The following is a 27,314-nucleotide window of genomic DNA, read 5'->3' as shown; positions in this document are numbered from 1 at the left end:
TGGCTACTGCTAGGGGCCTGTATTACACTGCCATTGGCAACTTTTTATTAATGATTTCTCATCTTTACCTACACAGTGTTTCCAGCCTGGTTTCCTGAATTTAGATAATTTCCTCCCAACTCCTCCCCAATTCCCCAAGTGTGCTAATATCATTGTGTACTAACAGAGCCAAACCTCCACCTTGCCCTAGTTTCCTGTCTTTCCTAAATGTCCAGAATCAGATCCCAACCCATGTCATCCTGCATCCATGCCTCCATAATGCCTACTAAATCATATTTAATTGTGCCTATTCACATTCTTGGTTCAACTGTTTTGGTTTGAATTCCACATACATTCACGTACAGAGCCCTCAATTCTTTAATGATAGTCTTTTTGTAGGTTTATCTGTATGTTTATTCTTTAAAGCTTCTGATGAAAAACCAATAGCCTGAAAGGTTAACCCTGACTGAACGTCTCTTGCAAATTCTGACTTTCAACATCTGCATTGTTCCACTTTTGCTTAGTTGCATGATTACTGCGTGTGAAACTGGGCTAAATCCATCCATGGCTGTACAGTCAGTGGAAGCCCTTTTTCAATCCTGAACAGGAAAGTGTGTTTTCTTCACTTGTTATACGCAGACACACAATTGGCCTCCTGCTCCATGTCAGTGCCTTTTACATAAGGAAGTAGTATATTGGTGTGGATAGAGGACAGGTTAATAGGCAAGAAAGGGTGAGTGGGAATGAGAGGTTCTTCCTCAGGTTGGCGACCTGTGATCAGTGGGGTTCCACAAGGATCCATAGTGGGACAGCAACTGCATAGAATATTACTTAGAGGAAGGAAACAAATGTATAGTAAACAAATTTGCAGATGACACAAAATAGATAGAAAGGCAAGCTGCAAGAGGGATGCCAGCAATTTTGTAAAAAAGATATTGATAGGTTAAGTAAGCAGGGGAAAAGTTAGAACTGAGGAAGGGTGATCAGACCCAAAATGTTAACTCTGATTTCTCTTCACTGATGCTGCCAGACTTGCTGAGCTTTTCCAGCAACTTCTGATTTTTGTTTTTGTTAGTAAAACGAGATGCCCTGAGTAATGTTTAATTCACAAGAGGCACAGGGTGTGCTAATAAATTAGTTATAAAATTGCCAAGGAATATAGAGGCCTGGATATTTATTCTGGCAATGTGAGTTTAAGTCCCACCCAGGCAGTCAGAGAATTTAAAATGACTGAGTGAACTCAGTAAAACTAGGTGCAAATCCACACTGGAGTGAAATGGAGGGAAAACCAATGGAGGCGGAATCTCTCATTTGGCTTTGTTTGGAGAGAAACTGTTTCTGTTGGCAGAAGGACCAAGAACCAGAAGACAATGATTTAAGGTGATTGGCAAAAGAATAAACAGTGTCAGAAGGATATTTTCTTTAACACAGCAAGTGATTACAATCTGGAATGCACACGAGTGACGGGTAGTAACACACTCAATGACATCTGAAACAAGAAACCCAGTGACATTGAAGGGATAGTATTATATTCAAGGTTTGCATCACGATTTGTAGCTCGGGTACCAGTTGCCGTAGTTGTCGGTGTGTTCACTGAGCTGGGAAGTTGATTTGCAGATGTTTCATTCCCTATTTATGTGACAACTTCAGTGTTTTGGAGCCTCCTATGAATCGCTGCTGTACTCTGTCTTCTGGAATTTATTTGGTTCTGTTCCTGCTGCTTCCGATTGCCGATTCTGGTTATTCATTGTCGTGGCCTATATAATTGGGTCCAGGTCTATGTATTTGTTGATCAAGTCAGTTAATGAGTGCCATGCTTCTAGAAATTCTCTGGCTGTCCTCTGTTTGGCTTATCCTATGATCGTTGTGTTGTCCCAGTCGAAGTTGTGGTCCACTGAGAAACTCCTACAGTAATGCCTTGGAGTGAGAATGACAGGCCTTTGCACTAGCTTTCACTCCAATCATGACAGAGGTTCCCCCCATTTCCTATTGACTCTAGTTTCATGAGGGTCCTTGATGCCACACTTGGTCAAATGCGGCCTTGAGTTCAAGACGATTCACTCACATCTCATTTCTGGGGTCCAGGTCTTTTATACATGTTTGAACCAAGACTGTAATGAGGTCAGGAGCCAAGTGGTCATGACAGAACCCAAACTGATTGTCAGTGATTACTTATTGCTAAGCAAACACTTCTTTATGGCATTGTTGATGACACATCCATCACTTTACTATTGATCAACACAGACTGATGGGATGATAGTTGACCAGGTTGGAATTGTCCTGCTTTCTGTATATGGAACATAGCATGTCCGTCAAGTAGATGGCAGTGTTGAAACTGTACTGAAACAGCTAGGCTAAGGGCATGGTAAGTTTTGGATACAAGTCTTTAGTACTATTACTGGAATATTGTCAGAGCTACAAGTCCTATAAAGCACTAACTAATACTGTGATAGACAGATTGACAAGGATGAGGCAAAGTATGTTTGTCCTTCTTGTTGGTTCCCTCTTCCTGCTGCAGACCCAGTCTAAATAAGATACCACCAAGCCCCTCCAGGTGATGGCCACAGAGCATGTAACACATGCGCTTCAATCTAAGATATTATCATCAATGGTCACAGGTGAGGTGCTGGAAGACTGGAGGTTGGCTAACGTAGTGCCACTTTTAAGAAAGGTGGTAAGAACAAGCCAGGGGACTATGGACCGATGAGCCAGACATCAGCAGTGGCCAAGTTGTTGGAAGGGATCCTGAGGGACAGGATTTCCATGTATTTGGAAACGCAAGGACTGATTAGGGATAGTCAACGTGGCTTTGTGCGTGGGAAAACATGTCTCACAAACTTGTTTGAGTTTTTTGAAGAGGTAACAGAGAGGATTGAGGAGGGCAGAGCGGTAGATGTGATCTCAATGGACTTCAGTTGGACATTCAACAAGGTTCCCCACAGGAGACTAGTTAGCAAGGTTAGATCTCATGGGACACAGGAAGAACTTGCCATTTGGATACAGAACTGGCTCAAAGATAGAAGACAGAGGGTGATGGTGGATGGTTGTTTTTCAGACTGGAGGCCTGCGTGCCACAAGGATTGATGCTGGGTCCACTACTTTTCATCATTTATATAAATGATTTTGATATGAGCATAAGAGGCATAATTAGTAAGTTTGCAGATGACACCAAAATTGGAGGTGTAGTACACAGTGAAGAAGGTTATCTCAGATTACAGCAGGATCTTGATCAGATGGGCCAATGAGCTGAGGAGTGGCAGACTTATTATTAATTGAGATAAATGCGAGGTGCTGCATATTGGGAAAGCAAATCTTAGTAGGACTTATATACTTAATGGTAAGGTCCTAAAGAGTGTTGCTGAACAAAGAGACCTTGGAGTGCAGGTTCATAGCTCCTTGAAAGTGGAGTTGCAGATAAACAGGATAGTGAAGAAGGTGTTTGGAATGCTTTCCTTTATTGATCAGAGTACTGAGTACAGGATTTAGAAGGTCATATTGCAGGTGTACAGGACTTTGGTTAGGCCACTTTTGGAATATTGCATGCAATTCTGGACTCCTTCCTATCGGAAAGATGCTGTGAAACTTGAAAGGATTCAGAAAAGATTACCAAGGATGTTGACAGGGTTGGAGGACCTAAGCTATGGGGAGAGGCTGAACAGGCTGGGGCTGTTTTCCCTGGACCATCAGAGGCTGAGGAGTAACCTTCTAGAGGCTTATAAAATCATGAGGTGCATGTATACGGTAAATAGACAAAGTCTTTTCTCTGGGATTGGGGTATCCAGAACTAGAGGGCATAGGTTTAGGATGAGAGGGGAAAGATATAAAAGACACGTAAGGGGCAACTTTTTCATGCAGAGGGTGGTGCGTAAATAGAATGGGTTACTAGAGGAAATGGTGGAGGCTAGTACAATTGCAACATTTAAAAGGCATCTGGATGAGTATATAAATAGGAAGGGTTTGGAGGGATATGGGCTGGATGCTGGCAGATGGGACTACATTGGCTTGGGAGATCTAGTCAGCATGGACAAGTTGGACTGAAGGGTCTGTTTCCGTGCTGTATATCTCTATGTCTCTGTTGATCATGTTCTCAAACAATGCGGCACTTCTCTCTATAAGTATCTGCTTGATGTTTTATTCAGGAAAGAAATTAAACACGTTGCACAGTAGCCAAAAAGCTTAACTGTAAAATGTGGTCCACTCAAAATGAAGCAATCAAAATAAAACTCGAACAATAGCTTGTTACCATTTTTTCTCTACATGATAGTTTCACTCATTCTTTGGGCCAAGTTCTCACAAATAACCCATTATCTCCATTAAATTTTCACAACTGTCCTACCTCACTGGTGTACCTTCCAAAGAATTGTTAGCAAATAATTTGTATGTCGATTCTGTGATTGATTAAGCACGTATTAATCAGCTTTAAGTGTCTTGTGTTCACAAATGTACACACAACTTGCTTTCACAAATTAAGTTCTCTGTACAATACTTCCAATGGACAGATCACAGACTGGAAATGTTGTTAAACAATTTCCCACAGAATGGCTTACAGTCAATAGGCTTGATGATGCAAAATGTATTTCCTCTAATAAAGTCTTCAATTAGTAAAACATCACCTTTCTAACAGATAAACGCATGATTTTTACACTGGGAAGCTGCTTGCACATTGTTTTGTAAAGCTTGATTTAGGAAACTTGGATATTTGTGGTACAAACATGATTATCATTCCATAGCTTTAAAACTGTGTTACAAACAATCAAAATACACACAGACACACACACACACATATATATATAAACATTCATCACAACCTTAGGACTTTCTGAACTATTGTTGAAATGTAATTACTGGAATGTTGGAAATACAGCAGCTAATTTTCAGCCAGCAAACTCTCACTAAAAACAATGAAACCATAACCAAGTGATGTATTTCCAGGTATCTTTTGTTATGTGCAGACACCTACAGCCTGAGATATTGCCGATCTGTACCCAGTGAGTAATGGCTTAAAGCACAAGCTAAAATATTAAGTGCCCTTGTTATGTAGTTTGTGTTACAACAAGGCTTGTGGCATAGTGATTCTATTCTGCACATTGGACAGGCTACTATTCTCAATTCTTCTGGTATAATGTGACTCGTAAAGGTTTCCCCTTATCTATGAGTGATTGCTGGCTGACTCTAACACACTTTGCAAACTATTTTGTTTATAATATTATACATAATACTGTTGTCTGTCAGAAAATCTCTCACTTGTAGATACTATTCCAGCACTATCACATTAACATTTCATTTCTAATGTTATAAAGATGTGAGTGTACCTTTAAGGGGGTTAAAAGCAGCAGAACTACTAGACACAGCACTAAGTGTTCTCAATAAGTCAACAATGTATGTAACACTGGGTGTTTATTGCTTGGAGGCAAAAACAAATTTGAATTCAGCCAATCAGTTTAAAATATAGCCCGAAAAAGAAGCCAATTTCCAATCAAGTTTGAATTGAGCATATTGACAATCTTAAAAGCCAATGACGCAATCCAATGCTCTGGGATATAAGACCGAGGGAAAATTGAACAGTTGAGAGGAGAACTGCCAAGCTGAACATATACCAGACTGCTTTAAAAAAAACCTCTTCAAAGTACCTTTTCAATCAGTAACTTGTGATGCAGAAATTCCTAACAAGGAGAAAAGAAGACACAGGAAGATTCGAAGACAAGAACCTACAACTGCCTGGTTTTGAGATAAGAAGTGTTGTTTGTAAATCTTAATTGGGAGTTTTATTGGACTAGTATTATAGAAAGAAAGGTAAAAATAGGTTAGAGAAAGAAGTAGTAAATAGTGGTTAGTTAATTATTCTCAGTTATACTTTAAGAAATAAAGTTTGTTAATTTTTACTTTACATAGTTCTTGGCTACTCAAAGTTTTGCACATTACTGCATGGGATAAATCTTTTCTGTGTTGCTGGTTTTAAATTAAGCAGGAGAGTTTACCCAGTGTCATAATACTGATTACACTACATTATGTACTTCTCACATCAAACAAAATCGTTCATCAGTGTCTGTCCTAATAGCTCTGGAGCCTGTTCAAAGGCACAATCCTAACTTCTTCTTCCAGAATTGCTCCAAGATGCACAAGGGGCTCCACTCTAATTGTCCTTTTCTATCCAGTCTATGTTGCCCTTTGCTGTGTAGTTCGATATTCTCAAAATACACTGTTCAAACATGTTATAATGCAACTTTGGAGCTGGTGGGACTTGCACAAGAGGTAGGGGATACTACCATTACACTACAAGAGACCCAATCAACCTGTTCAGAGATATTATTACGTACCTCTGGGGCAGGTGACATTTGAATGGAGGTCTCTTCGCTCAGAATTGCAGACAACTACTTCTCTACCACAAGAGCCTCCTTATGTTGTATCTTGTTCTGAGGAAAATTCACCAAGAAGATAAACAGCTGGCTATCCTTATTGAACAACTTTATTTTAACCCCCTTAATGGAGACAGTAGTATAACAAAATGCTTGATTCTTGCAACATACACACCCTCTAAATTTAAGAAAAAACAACTTACACATTAAAATGAAAATTGGTTCATATACATAATTTCCCAAAACAAAATCTGACTGAATTTACATAAAATATGCCTTGTGTAATCACACTGGACTCGAAACAAAACTCTTTCCCGCTCCACATGCTATCAGACTCCTTGATTATCTCTAACTCTTCATTATTTTATGTAGGATCTGCAGCATCAGAAGTATTTTACTTTTATAAAAATATTCTTTTCTGGGCTACGTTTTACTTTTCAGTTTGTCATAACTGCTTTAATTTTAAAAATAAATGATTCCAAAAAGCAATGTAAACATAGTAAATGACTCTGCGAGGAATAAATTGTCTCCTGACTATTGATTGACATTACTGTTGATTGTTACCACATCATTAGTTTAGTAACTACTCAGATTCTGCTGGGAAACCAACTGATGGCCTTTGCTAACACTAAGGTAAATATACCAGAGTTGTTAGATATAGACTAGCTTTCTTCTCAAGCAGGAATCTTTTAATTAAAGGGTGCAGAATTGACCTAACAATTAACGAGGCCAGGCAACTACAAAATCTGACACACACAGTTGCTAACTTTGAGAATTATCATTTTTGTATCTTTGCTGTAGAGGGGACATTATCAATGCCATAAACCAATCACTCACTTGGAAGCAAAATCCAATCATCCATTCATTAAAGTACCATTCATGATATCTTGTACAAGTTATTTTCATTTATTTAGCCTCCCTTGCCTAAAGCAGACAGATCAAAATCATTTAACATCTCTTCACCAATATAACATTCCTTGAAAGTTTCCTAATATCCTCCTTCTCAAGAGATTGTCACATTTCATTCCAGAAACTAACCATGGTACCTGATACACAGTGAGCTTTGCTCCATCCCATATCCTTACTTATGGTTAACATCCATCTTTTACTAATGTAAATTATTTGTTAATTTTGTCAATCTTTTACTGATCTGTTTAATGCCACTGTTATGATCCCAGCTGATGGTAATGTTGGACAAGTCATATTCCAGAGTAAAACCTGTCTTGACAGACCATAAGTTTTAATTTTCTTCAGTTTGGTTACTATGGTCATCAATCAATGAACATATTCAAGAGGCTGCTGATGAATTTTTAACAAAGAACCATATTGTTTATAATGCAAAGAAAAAAAATGTAATGATCCACCTGATGTCATACTTTACAAGTCAAATCCCAGAACTAAATGTGCTTGATCGATCACAATTTGCTTATTTTTATAGTGGTCGTTTTTCACTGAAACATCAGCAAACAATACCGCAGATTTGGTTTTAATGGTCAAACAGAAGTTTATTACATGCAAAAATGGTAAAATAACCCAAATCAGTGGGCGGCACGATGGCACAGTGGTCAGCACTGCTGCTTCACAGCTCCAGAGACCCGGGAACAATTCCCGACTCAGGTAACTGTCTGTGTGGAGTTTGCACATTCTCCCCGTGTCTGCGTGGGTTTCCTCCGGTTTCCTCCCACATTTCCAAAAATGTGCAGGTCAGGTGAATTGGCCAAGCTAAATTGCCTGCGGTGTTAGGCAAAGGGGTAAATGTAGGGGAATGGGTGTGGGTGGGTTGTGCTTCGACGGATCGGTGTGGACTTTTTGGGCCGCAGGGCCTGTTTCCACACTGTAAGTAATCTAATCAAGTGATCTAAATATAACATAGTTTTAAAGATTTCAAAACACATGGCGAAACAAAGTCCCATCCATTTTCCAACATGATCATTTCACAGTGATCAAAGTACAGAAAACAATTCGCTTCCATATCAAACTTATATGTTTGACTTGACTTAACTGCTTCTTCTCAGTAATGATTCCATGAGTTGTGAGGCCTTCTTTCTTAACCATTTATACAACTTAGAGCTTAGCCTTCCTCAGGTTTTTAATAGTCAGCAGATTCTAACAAAACATTTCTCATCTTGAAATTTCACAGATAACACCCTTCACTAAGGCAACATATTACATTCACAGCTCTTAACAATCACCATTTCCAGAAGGGACCATTCTTGTAACTGACTTCAGTTTGGTCTTCTTTGAACTTCTCAAAAGCATTTGAATCAATTTTTGTTTATAAAGCTCATTAACCCTCGATTTTTTTTAAACTAATGTCTTGTTTTCTCCCTCTAGTCCTAAACTGCTATAAACAAAGTTGCAATAACATTCCAGGGATCCTTGCAGTCACGTGTGCCCTGACACATACCAGGTTACTATCCACATTTTTGTTCACCCTACTTCAGGAAGGATATTATTAAGTTTGTGCGAAGATTTGTAGCTCGGGTGCTCGTTGTTGTGGTTCTGTTCGCCGAGCTAGAAGTTTTTGTTGCAAACGTTTCGTCCCCTGGCTAGGCGACATCATCAGTGCTTGGGAGCCTCCTGCGAAGCGCTTCTTTGATGTTTCCTCCGGTGTTTATAGTGGTCTGTCTCTGCTGCTTCCGGTTGTCAGTTTCAGGCAGGCTAAAGTATTGATTTTTCTCTGACTTTGAGGCTACCAAACAGCATCTCTGTTGGTGTTGAATTTTTCTTCAGACTTGAAATTGCGTCTGGCCTTTAGCCCCTCTTTGTATTTCTCCGAGTTAGAAAAGCTCCACTTAGTAAACATGTCAGTAATTATCCCACCAGATAGTTCCTCTAGACATTTAGCTTAAGTTACATGATGTTGTGGAAATGGTGTTTTGATCCATTGCTAAAATAAAACAAACTCTGGCCCTTAAAAAGGCACCAGGTAAGAACTGAATACCAAAAACCAATTTACCTCTCCCTCAGAACTCCAGTCTCCAGCAATGTTAATGATAAGTTATAAACTTTTATACTATTAAATAATAAGCTAAATCAATTTGGATTATCCATTTCACTTCTTTCAATTTCATCAAGGATCAAATGCATTCATAAAACCTCTTTTACCCACATTCAGGTCCAAGCCCATCTTCTGCGAAATTACAATGAGCTGTTGTAAGCAGCATGTTTGAGGCTTTCTGCCAACAAGGAAATTCCATCATAAATGATTGTATGGATTGTATTGGCCCAAGCTTCCCAGTCTTTCTGCTAAATTTGAAACTTGTCAACTGTTTGACTGCATGCATTTATGGATTCAACAAATGTGATATATGTGAATTTATTATAGAAATTCCCACTGAGCTCACCTTTACGCAAGATCCAATTGTTTATCCTACCTTAAAAGGAATGGGCATCTCAGTGATGGGACTGACTGGAAGCGAATGCGTGCTGCTGGCAGGACTCATCTCCACACTCTGAAACAAAAAGGAAAGACCATCAAATACACTTCATACAAGATGGTGAGTGACATCACTTAGTGATTTCACATTTCATTTTCTTCGGACAAACCTACCTTTCTGACAAGTAAACAGATAACATTGTGCTCGCACCCCTTTCATGCCACATGAGATCTCTTGAAGCACTCTACAGGCGATTAAGTACCTTTCAACTCTCATCACTTTTGTGATGAAGGAGATCTGGGAGTCAATTCGTACACAGCAGGCTCCAAAAATGAAAGGTTGATCGGACCAATTTACATGTTGTTAATTTAAAAACTTCTTTGACCACATCCTTTCATGGGATGTGTAAATCCCTCGCAAGACTAGCATTTGTTACCCATCCCTCAGTGTCCTTGAATCGAGTAGCTTGCTAGATCATTTCAAAGGACAGTTGAGAGTCAACCACATTTTTGTGGGTATGGAATCACATGTAAGCCAGACCAGATAAGGACAGCAGATTCCCTTCCCGAAAGGACAAAAGTGAAACTAATGGCCTGTGCAAAAACAAAATGCTACCATTATTTAGGCTGGGGTGGCATGGTGGCTCAGTGGTTAGCACTGCTGCCTCACAGAGCCAAGGACCCAGGTTCAATTCCAATCTTGGGCAACTGTCTGTGTGGAGTTTGCACATTCTCCCCGTGTCTGCATGTGTTTCCTCCGGGTGCTCTGGTTTCCTCCCACAGGCCAAAGATGAACAGGTTAGGTGAATTGGCCTTGCTAAATTGCCTGTAGTGTTAGGTGCATTAGTCAGGGGTGAATATAGGGGAATGGGTCCGAGTGGTTGCTCTTCGGAGGGTCGGTGTGGACCTGTTTGGCTGAAGGGCCTGTTTCCACACTGTGGGGAACCTAATCTGTATTCCAGACTTATTAAGTGTTACTAAGGCAGGATGTGAACCTGTGCCCCACATTGGCCTGGGCCTCTAGTCCAGTGACAGGACTGTTATACCACCATCCCCACCCTCCACCGCACCCCACAACCACTACTGCTAGGTCACTGCAGATAAATCGCCTGTTCTTCAAAGTACTGTCATAAAATCTCTGCCACAGACGGGGTTTAACATCTCATTTGAAATACAGCACCTCTGGCAGTGCAGCATTCCCCCAATATTGATCATGCAGTAATCTCACCCACGCTTTTGTTTCCCTTTTAACAACACTAAATAAACAAGAATGCTATTATGCGAACTGAAGATGTGATAACTAGCAGCTCCAGAGATATATACCTCAATTATCTTCCTGCCCTTTTAGTCACAGAAGAGTGAACAGAGTCTCTACTGCTACAACTGTCGATGCTGGATTCTTGTTCCTATTGAGTTATTCATTTGTTTTTCTGCAGCTTTCAAGTATCATTATTGTGAAGGTTTTTTAATGTCATGTGTAGACTGGAGGTTGTGATTAGTTCTCATCCCATAATAAATTAAAGGTGTCTCAGAGAGGAAACCCATGATAGAGTTTGAGCATGCAGTGCTCAGTCAATAAGAACATTCAAATCCAATACCATTCGATGTAGCTGAACCACTCCTGTAATTAGAATGGATACACTAACAAAGCAAGAGAGTATGATGGAACTTAGGAAGTACAGGGGATCAGAGGGACTTTGGTGAGCATATCCACAGATCTTTAAAGCAGCAGGACTGGTAAATGAGGTGGTTAAGAAGAGATATGGGATGCTTGCCTTTATTAATCAAGATGTTGAATACAAAAGTGAGGGTGTTATGATAGAGCTGTACATGTTGCTGTTGTGTGACCATATTCTTAGAGAAACAGCTAATAGTGATTTAACCTGAGGGCCACCATACCTCAGGTGAGGGAAATGTTGGGAAGAAGAGTTCTTCATGCTAACCTCAGTCAGTGATGGGAATTAAATCCATGTTGCTGGCATCGGACTGCTTCACAAACCAACCATCCAGCCAACTGAGCGAAACCAATCAGAGTTTTATATAACAGAGTTTTATGAAGATGTGGGTGTACTATACCCTTAAGAAAGTAACAGCTAGAAGTGACAGCACCAAGTGTTCTCAATATGACACAATGTAACATGTGCTCCAGCTGCTAGGGTAGCTAGTTGCCTGGAAATGACAAAACAGATTCAAATTCAGCCAATCAATTTAAATAATACCCTGAAAAAAAAACAAATTCCAATCAAGCTTGAATTGAGTATATTGTCAATTTGAAAAGCCAATGACACAATCCGATGCTTTGGGGTATAAGACAGGGGAAAATTGAACAGGTGGGAGAAGAACTGCCACCAGACCAACAGATGTAAACTGCTAGTCAGAACCCTCTGAGAGGTACCTGTCTAGAGAAGGAGTTTGCACAGAGAAAAACCTCAACACTGACCTGAAGAGCCAATATATCGACGAAGATAAAGAGAAGATTCGACGGCTGGCTGGTTTTAAAATTTCGATTTTTCTATAAATCTTAATTGGGAGTTTTGTTGGATTAGTATTATAGAAGGAAAGGTAAAACATAGGTTAGAGGATGGAATTGTAAAGACAGAGGAACCTCAATTATCCAAATGAGATGGGTTTGATTATTCAGTTAATTGATTCAATGCCTTTCCTCTGGGGCTCGGAGTTTTCTGAAGTTTTTTTTTCCTTGCTCTGCCTGCCTTGCTCCCTCTCTCTGTCTCAGGGTTTGTTTCTGAGCAGATACAGACACAGACACACACACATGTGTAAGGGACCTGCAGCATTGTTGAAGCCTCCTGCCCCACCCGCATCAGTGGGATTGACACAGCGAGCACTTGCTAAGTCCCCTCCCCATTCAGGAAACTAGGCAGCAGCACACCGCGTGTGAGCGCCGCCCCCTATCTGCGCCCCCAACTGCATCCAACCCCAACCCCCGTCCACTCTGACTCCCCACACCCCATGCGCCCCCACACACCCCATTAGGCTACCCATTCGCGCCCCCCTCTGTGGCTGCCGAACTGGACACCAACAGCAAGACTGCTGCTGCCTTTTGAGGGTGAGTCTCAAAATAGCGCGCACACACACACAACGTTTAACTGCAACAATTTGTCTAGTTTTGTCTTTGCCCTGTACAGGACAATGTTATCTGGGGAAGGGGGTTTAGGGTACACCCCTGTGTAGAACTCCAGGGAAAGTGTGGAGAGGGAAAGAGAGAGAGGGCGGGACATCAGTTATTTGGAGATGATGCCTGGGCTCCCATCAATGTCCAGATCTGTTCTCGGCAACATTTCAGTAAGCCAAGTTCATTTCTTAATCATTGCAAGCAAAAGACACAATCAGTGTTGGAAACACCTCTTTCATGTAATGTTTCTATCTGGACCTTGAGATCTTCTTTGGGTAATCCGAAATTCGGATAATTGATATTCGGATAATTGACGATCCTGTGAAGTTGTTAGTTATTTCTTAAAGTATAACCGAGAATATTTAAAGTTGTTAATTTTTACTTTACATAGTTCTTGGCCTCTTGAAATTTGAGAGATTACTGCACGGGATAAATGTTTTTTGTGTTGCTGGTTTTAAATTAAGCAGGAGGGTTTACCCTGAGTTGTAACACAGAGCACTGTTTGTAGTTCTCGTCACCACACTCTGATTGCACTAGAGTGATACAGAAAATATTCACCAGGATATTATCTGGGTTGCAGCATTTCCAACTGTGATGCGAGACTAGGTAGGCTAAGGTTGTTTTCCATATAGCTTGAAAAGGGTAAGGTTGCTGGAGTAGAGGTGCTGGTGTGCTGGTTGAAGTGTACAAAATTCTGAGGAGCATAGACAAAGTAAATAGGAAAAAAAACCTTGCCCTTAGTAGAAGGGTCATAACCAGAGGCAAAGTTTTAAGGAAAGGATTTGGAGGTTTAGAGGGGATATGAGAAAATGTTTTTCACCTAGAGGATTGTTTATATCTGACTTAATTGTCTAAACGGATAGTAGACCCAAGAATCCTCAAGGTACTTAAGAGGTATTTAGATGAACACTTTGAAATGCCATAGTATACAACGCAACAGGCCAGGTCCTGGAAAATGGGACAAGAATAGATGGATGTTTGATGACTGATGAAAACATTATGATCAAAGGGTATCTTTTTGTGCTGTAAACTCTACGATTCAAGGCTGAATGGACTCCTTATGTTCTCCAATCATTCCATGATTCTATGATTCTTGAATGCAAGAATCTCTTCAAAAAAAAGGCAAATGACATTTAGCACTAATATTTACTCCCTTGCTTCATGAATTGAGAGGTGCACAACAAACTCAAATGAAGCATGCATTCATTAGTTTACTAAATGTGAATTTAGTAAAAGGCTTTACTTAAACTTCTTTCAATAGTATTACTCAGTAATTTCATAAACAATTTGCACTCAGGGAATTGGAAGCATTGGCCCAGATATTCCATTGGTCAGACAGTTACCAAAACAAGCCCTCGCCCCTTCCCAGCCCTTCCAATGCCAATGATCCAATCCTGCCAATCCATTCCCTGGCCCACATGGAACAAACAACACTTCTCTTTCCCATGCACCCCAGCCATCCTCACCTCCATTCTCCTAGGTCCTCTCGGAATTGATAACACTCCCCCATTCACAAAACCCCACCCCCAGACTTTTCAAAGCCAATACCCTTCCCCTCCACCTACCAACTCCCAGCCCTTCCAGATCCAATTAGCTTCCTCTCCCTCACAGAGATGACAACCCTTCCCTACCCTCATACACCCTGGCCCACATGGAGCAGGCAGCAATCTCCCCAGCCTCATGCACCCTCACCCACAAGGTGCTGATGGTAATCTCCGCATCCGCGTGCACTCTGGCCCACATGGAGTCAACAGCAATCACCTCTCCTGGGCAGGCGTTGTTGCAGACATCAGCCCATCCTCACCTATCCACCACTCCTGAACCAATCCAGCCTGACCTCGTACTTCAAAACCTGATAAATCCCACCTTCCTGGACATAATCCAACCTCAACTCCTGATCAACTGCCTGGCACTCTAACTCCCTCACTTAAATGACATCCTACTCCCTTACCTACCCAAATGGCAAAGACCTGATGGATTGTATGACTGATCGTGATCCCATAAACACTAAACACTACTACTTAAGCCCCATTAACAATCCTTCAGTAACAACAATCATTGCCATGTCTTTAGAAAAGTCTAGCTGGCTGCATGCTGAGGAATGGGGTATACAGGATGGACATCCATGGAAGAGAATATTTTTGTTAGTCTAGTATTAATTATACACATCTATTATTTCTCCCAACAGCCCAATGGGTGGAGTGTGTAAAGACTACTCCTTCCTGGATGATTCTTCAGCTACTGGCACCCAACAACTATAGCCATCATAAATGAAACATCCCAAAGTGCCTTGGTTGCACCACATGTATGAAACAGAATACAGAATGCCAATCCTGAGACATTTAAAAATGTGAAGTTGATCTCAGGAGCATTTAAAAAACATGGACATTTTGGAGGAATTTCCTTTCAAAGATTAAGGATGGGTAAAAGGTGGTCAAGCATCTGACAGCAGAAGAAGGTCCTCTAAGTGTTGTTTATTTTCTGATTTAACATAAGATAAGGAAAATGAAATTAAACGAGATCATGGCTGATCTGATAACTTTATGGGTGGCATGATGGCTCAGTGGTTAGCATTGCTGCCTCACAGCATGAGACACCCAGGTTCAATTTCAGCCTCGGGCGACCGCCTGTGTGGAGTTTGCACATTCTCCCCGTATCTGCGTGGATTTGCTTCTGTTTCGTCTGACAGTTCAAAAATGTGCAGGTTAGGTGAATTGGCCATGCTAAATTGCCCAGTGTGTTCAGGGCTGTGTAGGTTAGGGTCATTAGTCAGTGGAAATGTAGGGTAGGAGGGGAATGGGTCTGGGTGGGATTTTCTTCAGAGGGTCGATGTGTACTTGTTGGGCCAAATGGCCAGCTCCTTCATGTAGAGATTCTATGATTTGAAGTCTACTTTTCTGTCTTTTCACCATAATATTTTTTATTCCCTCACTGACTAAACGTTTGCCTATATCAGCGTTGAATATACTGAAATCACCCAGCCTCGATGGCCCTCTGTGCTGAAGAATCTCACAGATTGACTACCCTTTCAGAGAAGAAATTCCTCCCGATCTGCATCTTAATTTTACTGCACATTTCCATAAGTTATAAAAGAAGGACGATACAGGATACATTATGGGATGCCTGGGGGTCATTGATTCTTCCACGTGAGATGCAAGTTCTTCCTTCCAAACACATGTCACAACGGTTTGCAAGGTGACTGACATCTTTATGGTATTTTCCCTGGCAGACTCCGGTGGTGCTTATGCAGTAAGGTCGAAGAATCAGACGAACTCAGAGTTACACTTCGTTTATGCGATGAACCGGTGCAGAGAGGATCGTGGCCGCAGTCCAGCTTCCAGCCAGGTGGTAGCTTGTTTGTCTTACTGGTTTCCTGTGGCCTGAAGAGCAATCGCCTAATGTGTGTTTACTCAGATGCACAGTGTTTCATGTCCAAGCTCTGCAAGGATTTAAATGAACTGCACCAAATGGAGAGAGGTTGTTTTTATTGCTTAGCCTTAAGCTTCCAAAAGACACACAGAGTGCCCTTTAAAACCAAGCTTGATGGTACATCAGATTTACACTCCAGGTAGTGTCAAACCCAGGATGGTGGAGACTATTTCCTCCCAGATGTCTCTCACAGATTCTATGTTGCAATCAGATCAATGCTGCAACTTCAGTCGCATTGAAAAGTGAATAGGGATTCACAGCAGTAGTTAAGTGATGGCATAAATAAACCAGTAGCACCATGTCAATAAACTTCATAATTGTTCCAACATGAGGATGAGAAACAAACTCCGTAACCACAAAATCCATTCTATCCCATTGCCTTAAGCTAATTCAGACTGTTCACAATCTTTGAACACAAGCTGAACCTCTGAGCTCCCATCACAAGGGCAGCTTACTTCTACCTGTACAACATCTCCCACCTTGAACACTTCCAACACCTACAAGCACATGCCAATAGCCCCATTCCTGCCACTGTTATCTTCAAATGTGACCTCTTTAATGCTCTCCCAGCCTATTGGTTTTATAATCTCAGTTACCACTCCAGAGATTCACCAAGACCAAGGCTTCTTAGTGGTAGTCATCTACACAACTGATACCTTCTGGGCCAAGTTAAAAATCACACAACACCAGATTATAGTCCAACAAGTTTAATTGGAAGCACTAGCTTTCGCAGCGCTCCGAAAGCTAGTGCTTCCAATTAAACCCGTTGGACTATAACCTGGTGTTGTGTGATTTTTAACTTTGTACACCCCAGTCCAACACCGGCATCTCCAAATCATGACTTCTGGGAGAAGGTTGCCGACACAATGTCATCGGCAAAAGAATAGGTTTGGTCTTGATAATCAATAAAAAGATCTGTTATATATTATTTAATTTATTTTTTAGTGACAGCACATCAAAGATATGTGATATTCGTTTGTGAGACACCAACTTAACACTTACATTCCTTCCTTAGCTGTTAGCTCGAAGAATAACACTGAAGCACTATACACACATTGATGTACGAATGGAGACCTGGTTAGGTCCTTCCAAAACCAGTGCTTTACATAGTAAGTGCAGTTTATCTTGCAATGTCAGTTAACCCTTTCAGGTACGAACTTTATCACATAACAATAATCAAAATGGAGTTAGAAGGTACTTCACCTCTAAAATTTATTTCATGATGACCATTCCTCCAACACAGGTGACTTCCACTTCCTGAATCTGCCATAATGCAACCCAGCAGAGAGGATTTGCCAGTTTGGTGCTAAGCTATGTTCAGATTTGTACAGTAGATTTATAAGACTTACTTAATACTCCCCATCATTCCAGATACCTTCAAATCAGCCCTGTTTAAGTGACTGACAAACCCAGAAGAAAAGAATTGCACTGATATATCAACTTTTGCAACCTCAGGTTGTTCCAAAATGAAATAGAGTCATGATGTACTTCTGAAGTGCAGTTACTTTTTTAATCTAAGAAAACATGGCAAGCATTTTGCGCACAGCAAGCTTCCACAAAAAATGAGATAATGACCAGATAATCTATTTTGCTAATGTTGGGTGAGGAATAAACATTGCCAAAACACCTGGAGAAGTCCCTTGCTGTTTTTCAAAAATAATATTTTGGGAACTTTTGCATCAATTGATGAGGGCAGATGTGGTTCTATATCTCATCCAACAGATAGTACCTCCAACACTGCTGCCTACCTTCATTAATGCACTGAATGTTAGCTGAGACATTTGTACTTAAGTCTCTGGAGTGAAACACTTGGTTCCTCACAGTGGCTCAAGGAAGAAGAAGAAAAGCAAAGTAAGGTCAATTCTCAAACTTGGTACCAAAGTGTGACATAAAACACAAATAAAATAGAACACAACTTGCATATACCCAGCTGGGAAAATACTTCTTGTAATCTTGGCACATTCATTAACTACGTCAAGAAATAATATATGAAGGGACTGCCTCCATCGTTAGCTTTGTGGAGTGAATTAACTACTTGCGGAGCGATTCAGAGAGCACCTCTGGGCCACCCGGACGAACCAACCCAACCACCCTGTAGCACAGTTCAACTCCCCCCCCTCCCACTCCACCGAGGATATGCAGGTCATTGGACTCATCCACCGCCAAACCACAACAACGCGACGGTCGGAGGAGGAGCGTCTTATCTTCCGACTGGGAACCCTCCAACCACAGGGGATGAACTTAGACTTCACCAGTTTCTTCATCCCCCCTCCCCCCACCTTCTCTCAGCCGAATCCCTCCAGCCCGGCACCGCCTTCCTGACCTGCAGTCTTCTTCTTGACCTCTCCGCCTCCACCCTACTCCGACCTATCACCCTCACCTTGACCTCTTTCCACCTATCACATTTCCAACGCCCCTCCTCCAAGTCCCTCCTCCCTACCTTTTATCTTCTCCTGCTGAACACTCTCTGCTCATTCCTGAAGAAGGGCCTGTGCCCGAAACGTCGATTCTCCTGTTCCCTGGATGCTGCCTGACCTGCTGTGCTGTTCCAGCAATAAAGTTTCAACTTTGATCTCCAGCATCTGCAGACCTCACTTTCTCCTGGAGTGAATTAACTGCATTCAAACAATGATTGCCTTCTAAATTGATGATGGTCTTCTTCAAAAAGCTGGTTTAAACTCAAATTCTTTATACTATGAATGGGCACCTCACAAATCACCATGTGCACTTATTTTCACACTTCAATGTTTATCTGAGGAGAAAGCAAGCAAAGAAAAATTGCATCATTCAACCAATTGTGTTGTTGCTCCAGTCACATGATCGGAAGCTCTTCAATGGCTGCATGCTATTCCCAATCGGGATGGAGATGGTTACATCATTTAAACTCTCTCAGTCAAGTCTGGGGACCACACTGCTGCAAGTCCCTGGGAATGATTTTACGCACATATGTAACTATGATTACATAACTATTCACCACTCACAGCAAATTTCACAGGAAGCTTTTGCTTCTGTTGGGAGACTTTGCTGAGGTCTATTGCAGTTCGCAGACAGTCTTTCTTAAATACACTCTGCAAATTGACTTTGCTATTTCCAAGTAAATAGTCCTTGATTACTGTAAAATAGTCTCTTGCCTGTGAGTCCTGCCCTACAATGTCATACCATGTCAAACTCTTTCGGCTCAATGTGAACACTGTGTGATTGCATTTGAATGAGTTCAAATCTCACCTGAGGACTGACGTGGTGGTGTCAACAGGCATTCTGTAAACTCCATGCAATCATGAAAAGATCAATTATCCATGGTGCAAAATCTTAAAATTCAATTAATACATACTGCTTGAAAGTAGGGCGGTGCAATTCTCCCCTCTGTTTGCAAAGGAGGGGAGAGGTAGAAAAGAGGTGGAGAAAAAGGGAAATTATTAGGCAAGTTGAATTTATTAGGCCATTCTCACTACTTCATTAATTACGCTTCAGGACAAAATGTCCATAGGCAAACATGTTGATCTATCATCAATTAAGGCCCTTAAATGGTCAATGTGTGGCCATATATGAGCTTTTCAATTTGCCATCTCCCTGATGAACTCTCTCCATGGCAGGTGAGAAAGCTGGGTAGTTTCTGAACCAGGAAACTAGGGTGATCCTAACCTGCTGGGCAGATCAAGGGCAATTTTAGACATGGATAGAGGCACAAGGATGGCGTAAGTTGTGGAAGCTAGCCCCCTGCCTTTGATTCTCACCCCACCTTCCTGCAAACCCCCACCAAGGAAAGAAGAAAAGTAAACTCTACCTCCTTATTGTTAAATCTGCTGTAGATAGGGATTCTAGAGTCAAGGCCTATAACAGGCCTGAGTACTGGCCAATGTTCTTCCTTTCAGTCCATCGTGAGTGAACTGGCTCATACTAACTGGGATTAGTGAGTGTGTCACACCTAGAACAATCACCTCCACACTTGGAAAGAGAAATGGCAAATCGTTCCTAGGAAACTGTCTTTTACCCACATTTGAGTGCAACAACTGAATGCATCTGTTAAGATTAAAAGAAATATCTTAGTTGCAGTCATTTCTTCTATAATGTGACAGTTACGTTATGTGACCTCACGCTATATAAAAATCATGCAATAAAAATAATACTTCAAAGTCGGCGATTCAATCACGTCTTAGCCAAGACATGTTTTGCAAGTTCCCATTTTAGAAACAGTTCCCTATTCATCAACCACGTTGCAGCCAAGTCATGTTAACGCAACACGCGCAATAGCAGAACTGGCTGTACCTCAGTTAAACAATAGAGATCCATTCATTTTCTTAGAACAAACATGCTTAGAGCTCAGCTTTCTATCTACTTTACTTCTGAGTCTACACAGTTAATTAAGTACAAATGGAATAGATCGTTTTCTCAGTCTCATAATCAAACAGAACAATTAAACCACTGAACACACAAAATACAAACCAAAACAACAGACAAATAGACCGCTTTGCCAAATTCCTCCAATTTTAAGGATTCACCTCTACAGTTGCTGAGCAACACTGAAGACAAGTTCATAGAATGGTTGATCTCAGTCCGACAGTGATAGGGGTATTGTGAATAGTCTCAGCATCTCCACAGCTCAAGAAAGATGATTATTTTTTTACCCACTTGAAAATGATACAGTAATGGAGAATTATATATTTACTGCCTAATTGGCTTAATTAAGAGCAAGATCTTTCTTTCAACTGAGGTTTCAGCAACCTGTTAAATGCCTCCGGTGGTTGTACCTTCAGTGTCTGTATACAGTAGGTACTTGAGTTTCTGTTATTCTTGCAAAATAATATCAGGTTTCTCAATTGCAATCTCTATACTCTGCCTTAACTCCCAATGGAAGCCTTTTAACTGAAGCAAATCCTGCTTCTATAAATTAACATAATCACGTTAGGAAATAATAGTCAAGTTATTGCACCCCATTAATTGTTTCTCTTAGCAAGGCAGATTTGAGGGATCATTCATAATGGTCATTTATCTCTCAAGGGTTATTCTTATTTACTTCCAAAGAATCTATGCAAAGTAGATATTTCTATTCTTCTACATTTCGACATGTGAACAAATGATGGTTGTGGATGGCCTCTTCTTCAGGCAGCATTTCATTCACATAAACTGTGCCTGACATTTCTCCAAGTTAATTTTTATGCAATGATATTGTTAACAGCCCAACCACAACTACAATCTTCATATACACTGTACAGCGCTCTTAGCACAGTAAAACAAAACTTCATGGTGGCATGATCAGTAAAATTTGATGCTGAGGCATATGAAGATATATTTGAACAAGTAGGAGAAAGTTTTAAACATCACTTTAAAAGGAGAGCAAGAGATAAAGAGGAGGTTGGAAGAGTTGTAAAACTCAGGAGTCTAGATTTTTGACAGGACTGCCAACAATAGAATGGTGAAGACAATCAAGGGAATGTAAGAACAAAGTACAGAAAGGATTGGATGAGCTAAAACAGATAGTGAAGGGTGAGGGATTCAGACATTACTTTAAGAAGTAAGAATTTTAAATTTGAGTCATTGTTGAAACATGAATCAAAGTTAGCAAAGGGGGTGACATCACAAGTCAGGATCTGGGTAGCCCATATCCAATGACCTAATCTATATGGAGGATAGGAGATGGCATGCAAGTCAGGATAGCTGGTGAACAGAGCACTAGAATAAATACTACTCTAAAGCAAACTATGATGTAGCAACTGTGCTTTCGCAAATAACACACAGGTTTACTGTGTTTGCACAATGAAGGGTCAAAATCAGTGCTGTAGAGTGATTGGACGTTTACAAGCAATGCACTGATTGTTACATTGAAAAGTGTTGTAATGGCACAACCTCTAAAACAATACTGTACCTGAGATTCAAACAAAGGGAATAATGGATCATATGAACTTATAATTTAGATTGACACCTTACATTTATATAACTATTATAGTATTGGCTTGTGATATTTTTTGTGAAGAGCTAGAAAGTGAACTTACAACTAAGATGCCACACTTATTGATGTACTGCTGTCAGGTGTTGAGCAACAATGTATCAGTTCACCAGACACATGGAGAACTGCAACAAGTATCCTCAGTGAAGATCCAACGTTTCACAGCAATGGACGCTTGGGAGTGCTGTTCTTAAATCAGACATATTTTTCTGATTTGCAAACTGTGTCCTCAACTGATGTGTGACCTTGTCTGTAGTATATGGCCTGCACGTTGTGGGTGTGCAGCACAGTTTGGGAGATGAGAATCACTGAAGGAACAGTGCAAGTATAGAGACAAGTTCATCTCAGATGTCGAAGACAGCAGCGTGACTCCTAATATTGTTCAACAGAGCCTGAAACATCACAAATCAGCCTCCTCCCATCCATTTTCCCACTGTTCCCCTCCATTCACCTCCATGTATCCTCCATAGTTACTTACTGACATTCCATGATCTAAAATCCACAGATTCCATGCAACATCAATAAAAAAAACTTTCACTTTCTTGCAGAGCCAGTTTGTGTTGCAACATAAAGTTGATGAAAATAGAGAAGAAAAAAACTCCCTCCCCAACCAAAGATAGGTATTTAATAAATAAGAAAAAACAGCTTTGGAAAATAAAGCATCTAGAATCTCCAATCACTTCCTCAGTAGCGAAATGCCTGCAATTTGCTTGTCCAAATATGATAGAGACTTTAATAAATATAAAACCTGCACAATTCTGAACTGCAAATATTAATCTTGAGAAAGGCACTCACCCTTTTATATTCAATTCCTTGGCAGAGGTAATAACATACAAATGTGTTAAACTGGTTCAATGCAAAACTCGCAATCAACACTAAATCTCCTTGGCACTGAGTTGTCAGTTTAACAAAACTTGATGTTAATAGATGTGGTATTTTCAGCATGATCATTCCACTTCAATGACCAGGCTATCTGTATAAACATCTTCTTTGTTGACAGAATGTAGCTTTGGTTTCCCATTAACCCTTCAGAAATGAAATGTTGAAATTTGTGATTGGAACATAGGAAAAGAAGAAAGCCATTCAGCCCATTGAATCTGCCCTGCAATTATAGATCATGACTGTTTATCTCCTCAACATCACTTGCATGTTATATCAATACCCTTGAACATTACTAGTCTATAGAAAACCTATGAATGAGTTTCATACAAATCTTCTCATAACTTGCCAACGAATAAGTTTTCCATAGGCCTATGGATTACAGAGTTTCACATATTCATCACCTTCTGAGTGAAGAAATCCCTAAAATAATCTCTCTCTTATCCTGAGATTATGTCCCCTGTTTCTAGAACCGCCAGCCAAGAGAAATATCCTATCTATAACCATTTTGTCACACCTATTAGAATTGTTCAAAATTCTACACAATGCAAACTCAGTTTCTTCAACTGAGTTCCAAGGCAGTTCAACTCCAAGTTCATTAATTTCAATTCATCTGGAGTACTTCCACGGTACTCCCTCATAAGCAAATATATTCCTCCTTAGGTAATGGATCAAAGCACTACCCAGATCTCAAGGTAGGTATCACCTAAGTTCTGCCAATTACACTCTTTCCTTCTGTACTGAAATCCCTTTGTTAGCAGGACAATTGCCTGTCTAAATTCTTACTGTTCCCATATGCTAGCTTTAGGGGGCCATTCAGATTGTTGGTTGGTTTGTGATGCAATAACACCAACAGAGCAAGTTCAGTTTGCTTTTCAGTTCTGGTCACCACATCAGCCCTATCTTTCCAACCTCGTCCCTCACCTGAGACATGTTGCCCCTCAGATTAAACTCACCACCAGACATCTCTCTAGTGAGTGTAAATATTATGTCTGCTCTTTTTTATTTTTCTCTACTTCTGTTTGTTATCTGAAATCAGAAAATAACTTGAGTGGTTCACGTGTGAAATGATCTGCCAGAGGAAATGGTGGATAGAGGTACAGTTACAACATTTAAAAGACATTTGGATAAGTACATGAATAGAAAGGGTTTGGGGGAATATGGGCCAAGCCCAGGCATGTCAGACTGGTGTAGTTTGGGAACATGGTCAGCATGGGCTAGTTGATCTGAAGAGTCTTTTTCCATACTGTATAACTCTATGACTTAAAAACCAAGGACTGTGGAACACTCATTGTACGTGGTGTTGGCATTACAACTTTGTTCTTCTGGGGTCAGCTGGTTGCACTAGAAGGTGTGTACAAACTCCGACTCAGCTGACAACAAGCAGCTGATTGATAATTGGTCAGCATGCCACAAAACAATGACTAAATCAACCTGCCCACTTTGTGATTAGAACATTGACTGGTACAACACAGGAACAGGCCCTTCAGCCCATTATGTCCGTGCCAATCATGATGCCATTCTAAACTGATGCCATTTGCCCATTGTCTGTATCTCCCTGTTTCCTGCCTGTTCATGTCTGTCTAAATGCCTCTTCAATTTTGCTAATGTATCTGCTTCTATCACCTCTCCTGGCAGCTTGTTTGATTCACCTACTATCCTCTGTATAAAAAAATCTTCATCTTCCTCAAACTCTTCCCCTCACTCTTTAAAACTTGTGTCCCTTAGTATTTGACAGTTTCATTCTAGGATCACCCCAGCAATCTCCTTCCTTGGCTCCTTTAGTATCCTGTGATATATACCATTAGCTCCTGGACAACTGAACAGCTTGTGGGCACGTTCTGGCCAGAAACCTTCAACCAACCAGAAAGGGAGTTGGTGCACCTCTTCATAGTAAAGATACCCAAAACTTCAAGAAAGCCAGTTCATTTTCCCTCAACAGCTGCTGCAATCTGTTATTTTCAACCAATAAATCAGAGATGCTATGATTTGCAAACCCAACAGCTATGCTTCCTGTGAGGAAGTGAAAAGAAGCATGAGAAGAGAGTTCGAGGGACAGCAAGTCCTGGAAAGTTAAAGGATTATTTCAGAGACTCCTATGGATAGAGGCCAGTGAGCCATTTTCCCAGTTCTTTCCTTACATCTATTACACCATTGTTTTTCTATCTATGTGCAAGGCAAGTTTTATAAGGATGTTAGAGTTTTAAATAGTAGATCTTTATGTCAACGATTCATAGTTATTTACCTGAAGCTAAAATTTGTTCATTTGTAATAAATGATCATCCTTGTTAAGCACAGAAACCTGGTTCTGTTTTCGGTGAACCTAGGTATAAACTAACAGGTAAATTGGCGAATTTTTGAAAACATTGGTAAAATCTCTAACTTTTGTGATAACTCTGTGAACAGTAGGGTTTGATTCCCATTGTGCTATCCCAGTGAAGTGTGACAAAAATGAGCAGCAATGTACCCAATCCTCAGGCTTCCTTTTTTTCCAGCATTTTACAAGTCGCTACCTTCGATCTAATGCAATCCTTAACTCCTTCCATTAAATCATGCTTAACTCACATTTCCCATTGGATACTTGTGTCTCATATGAACATATGCCTTTTATGGACCTCATGGCATTCCTTTAAAAATTATCTATCTACTGTCAAAACAACATGTATTTTTTTCCCAATCCATCCTAGCCAACTCACCCTTCAAACCTCATACTGCATGACTGCAGAACACAACACAAGATCAGCTAAGGAGAAAGCAAATGTGTAATGCCAACATACAAAAGAGGACTCCTACAACTAAACAAATATCTGCAAATGCAAATTCAGTGGCTGTTTGGGGAAAGAGAAGCCCTAGAATGTGACACTTGGATGATGTGTCAAGTAGGCTTAAAAGGGATGAACTTACAAGACCAAAATACAATACAAGATGTACTGAATTCTCTTGGGACCCATCTTAGCTGTGAACATGATGGGAGAGAAAATCAGAAGTTTGGGTGAGAGACTTATGCCTTATTTTATGTCTTCTCTTCTCAAAAATGCACAAGAACATGGGTTAAAAACCAATTCAACATTTGTGTGTGTGTTCGTGGAAGAAGGTGTGCTGAAATGTAAGTGCCAGTGGGACAAAGTACTTGTGTGTACTCGTCTGGATTGGAGTACTAGTGTGCTGGGAAGATCATAATCAAGGAGTCGTATGTTTGTCACTCTTGCTATGCAGGTAAATGTCTTTTTGCTCTTAGTGCTACAAGTCAGCCAGAAAACAAGACAGTCAAAAGGTAACAGGAAAAAGAAAGACCCATACACCTGACCCATACAGCCAGCCACCATCAATAGGAGACATGATAAAAGAATCTCAACTACAAACTGGCAAATCTTGAAATTAAATGCTCAATTATCAACTGTTTCATCTCAAGAATGGCCCATACAGACAGATTGGATTATTTATTTAATTTGAATTCTTTTTCAGTCATTTTTCATTTTAATTTGTGTGTGCATTCCATTATTACTTCTTGTGTCCAGTAACTTTTGTTAGCTCGAGTGAGTTTGGTTAAATTTCAAAACATTAATTTGATAATGTGAGAAAAATGTCTACAATGAAGGATCTGTAAAGTAATATTGTGACTAGCTGAGGGGTTGACTTAAGAAAAGGAGTCATAGAACATAGAACATTCAAAACATTAATTTGATAATGTGAGAAAAATGTCTACAATGAAGGATCTGTAAAGTAATATTGTGACTAGCTGAGGGGTTGACTTAAGAAAAGGAGTCATAGAACATAGAACATTGAAGAATACAGCGCAGTACATGCCCTTCGGCCCTCGATGTTGCGCCGATCCAAGCCCACCAAACCTACACTAGCCCACTATCCTCCATATGCCTATCCAATGCCCGTTTAAATGCCCATAATGAGGGAGAGTCCACCACTGCTACTGGCAGGGCATTCCATGAACTCACGACTCGCTGAGTAAAGAACCTACCCCTAACATCTGTCCTATACCTACCACCCATTAATTTAAAGCTATACCCCCTCGTAATAGCTGACTCCATACGTGGAAAAAGATTCTCACTGTCGACCCTATCTAAACCCCTAATCATCTTATACACCTCTATCAAGTCACCCCTAAACCTTCCTTTCTCCAATGAAAACAACCCCAAGTGCCTCACCCTTTCCTCATACGATCTTTCTACCATACCAAGCAACATCCTGGTAAACCTC

General features: G+C 40.6%; 1 protein-coding gene across 9 annotated transcripts in view; it reads right to left on the bottom strand.

The window, feature by feature from the left end:
* The window catches only part of ccser1 (coiled-coil serine-rich protein 1), a 1,299,391-nt gene that overhangs the window by 602,752 nt on the left and 669,325 nt on the right, over positions 1–27,314 (bottom strand). For all 9 annotated transcript variants that reach the window (XM_043674391.1, XM_043674392.1, XM_043674396.1 and 6 more), the window contains one exon: positions 9,713–9,790. In XM_043674391.1, coding sequence (XP_043530326.1) covers positions 9,713–9,790 — 78 coding nt within the window. The remainder of the gene's footprint in view (positions 1–9,712; positions 9,791–27,314) is intronic.

The sequence above is a fragment of the Chiloscyllium plagiosum genome, chromosome 32 (genome assembly GCF_004010195.1).
Source record: "Chiloscyllium plagiosum isolate BGI_BamShark_2017 chromosome 32, ASM401019v2, whole genome shotgun sequence".
NCBI classification, from domain to species: Eukaryota; Metazoa; Chordata; class Chondrichthyes; order Orectolobiformes; family Hemiscylliidae; genus Chiloscyllium; species Chiloscyllium plagiosum.
Note: the sequence above shows the minus strand (reverse complement) of the source record. Positions and strands in the feature narration are given on the sequence as shown.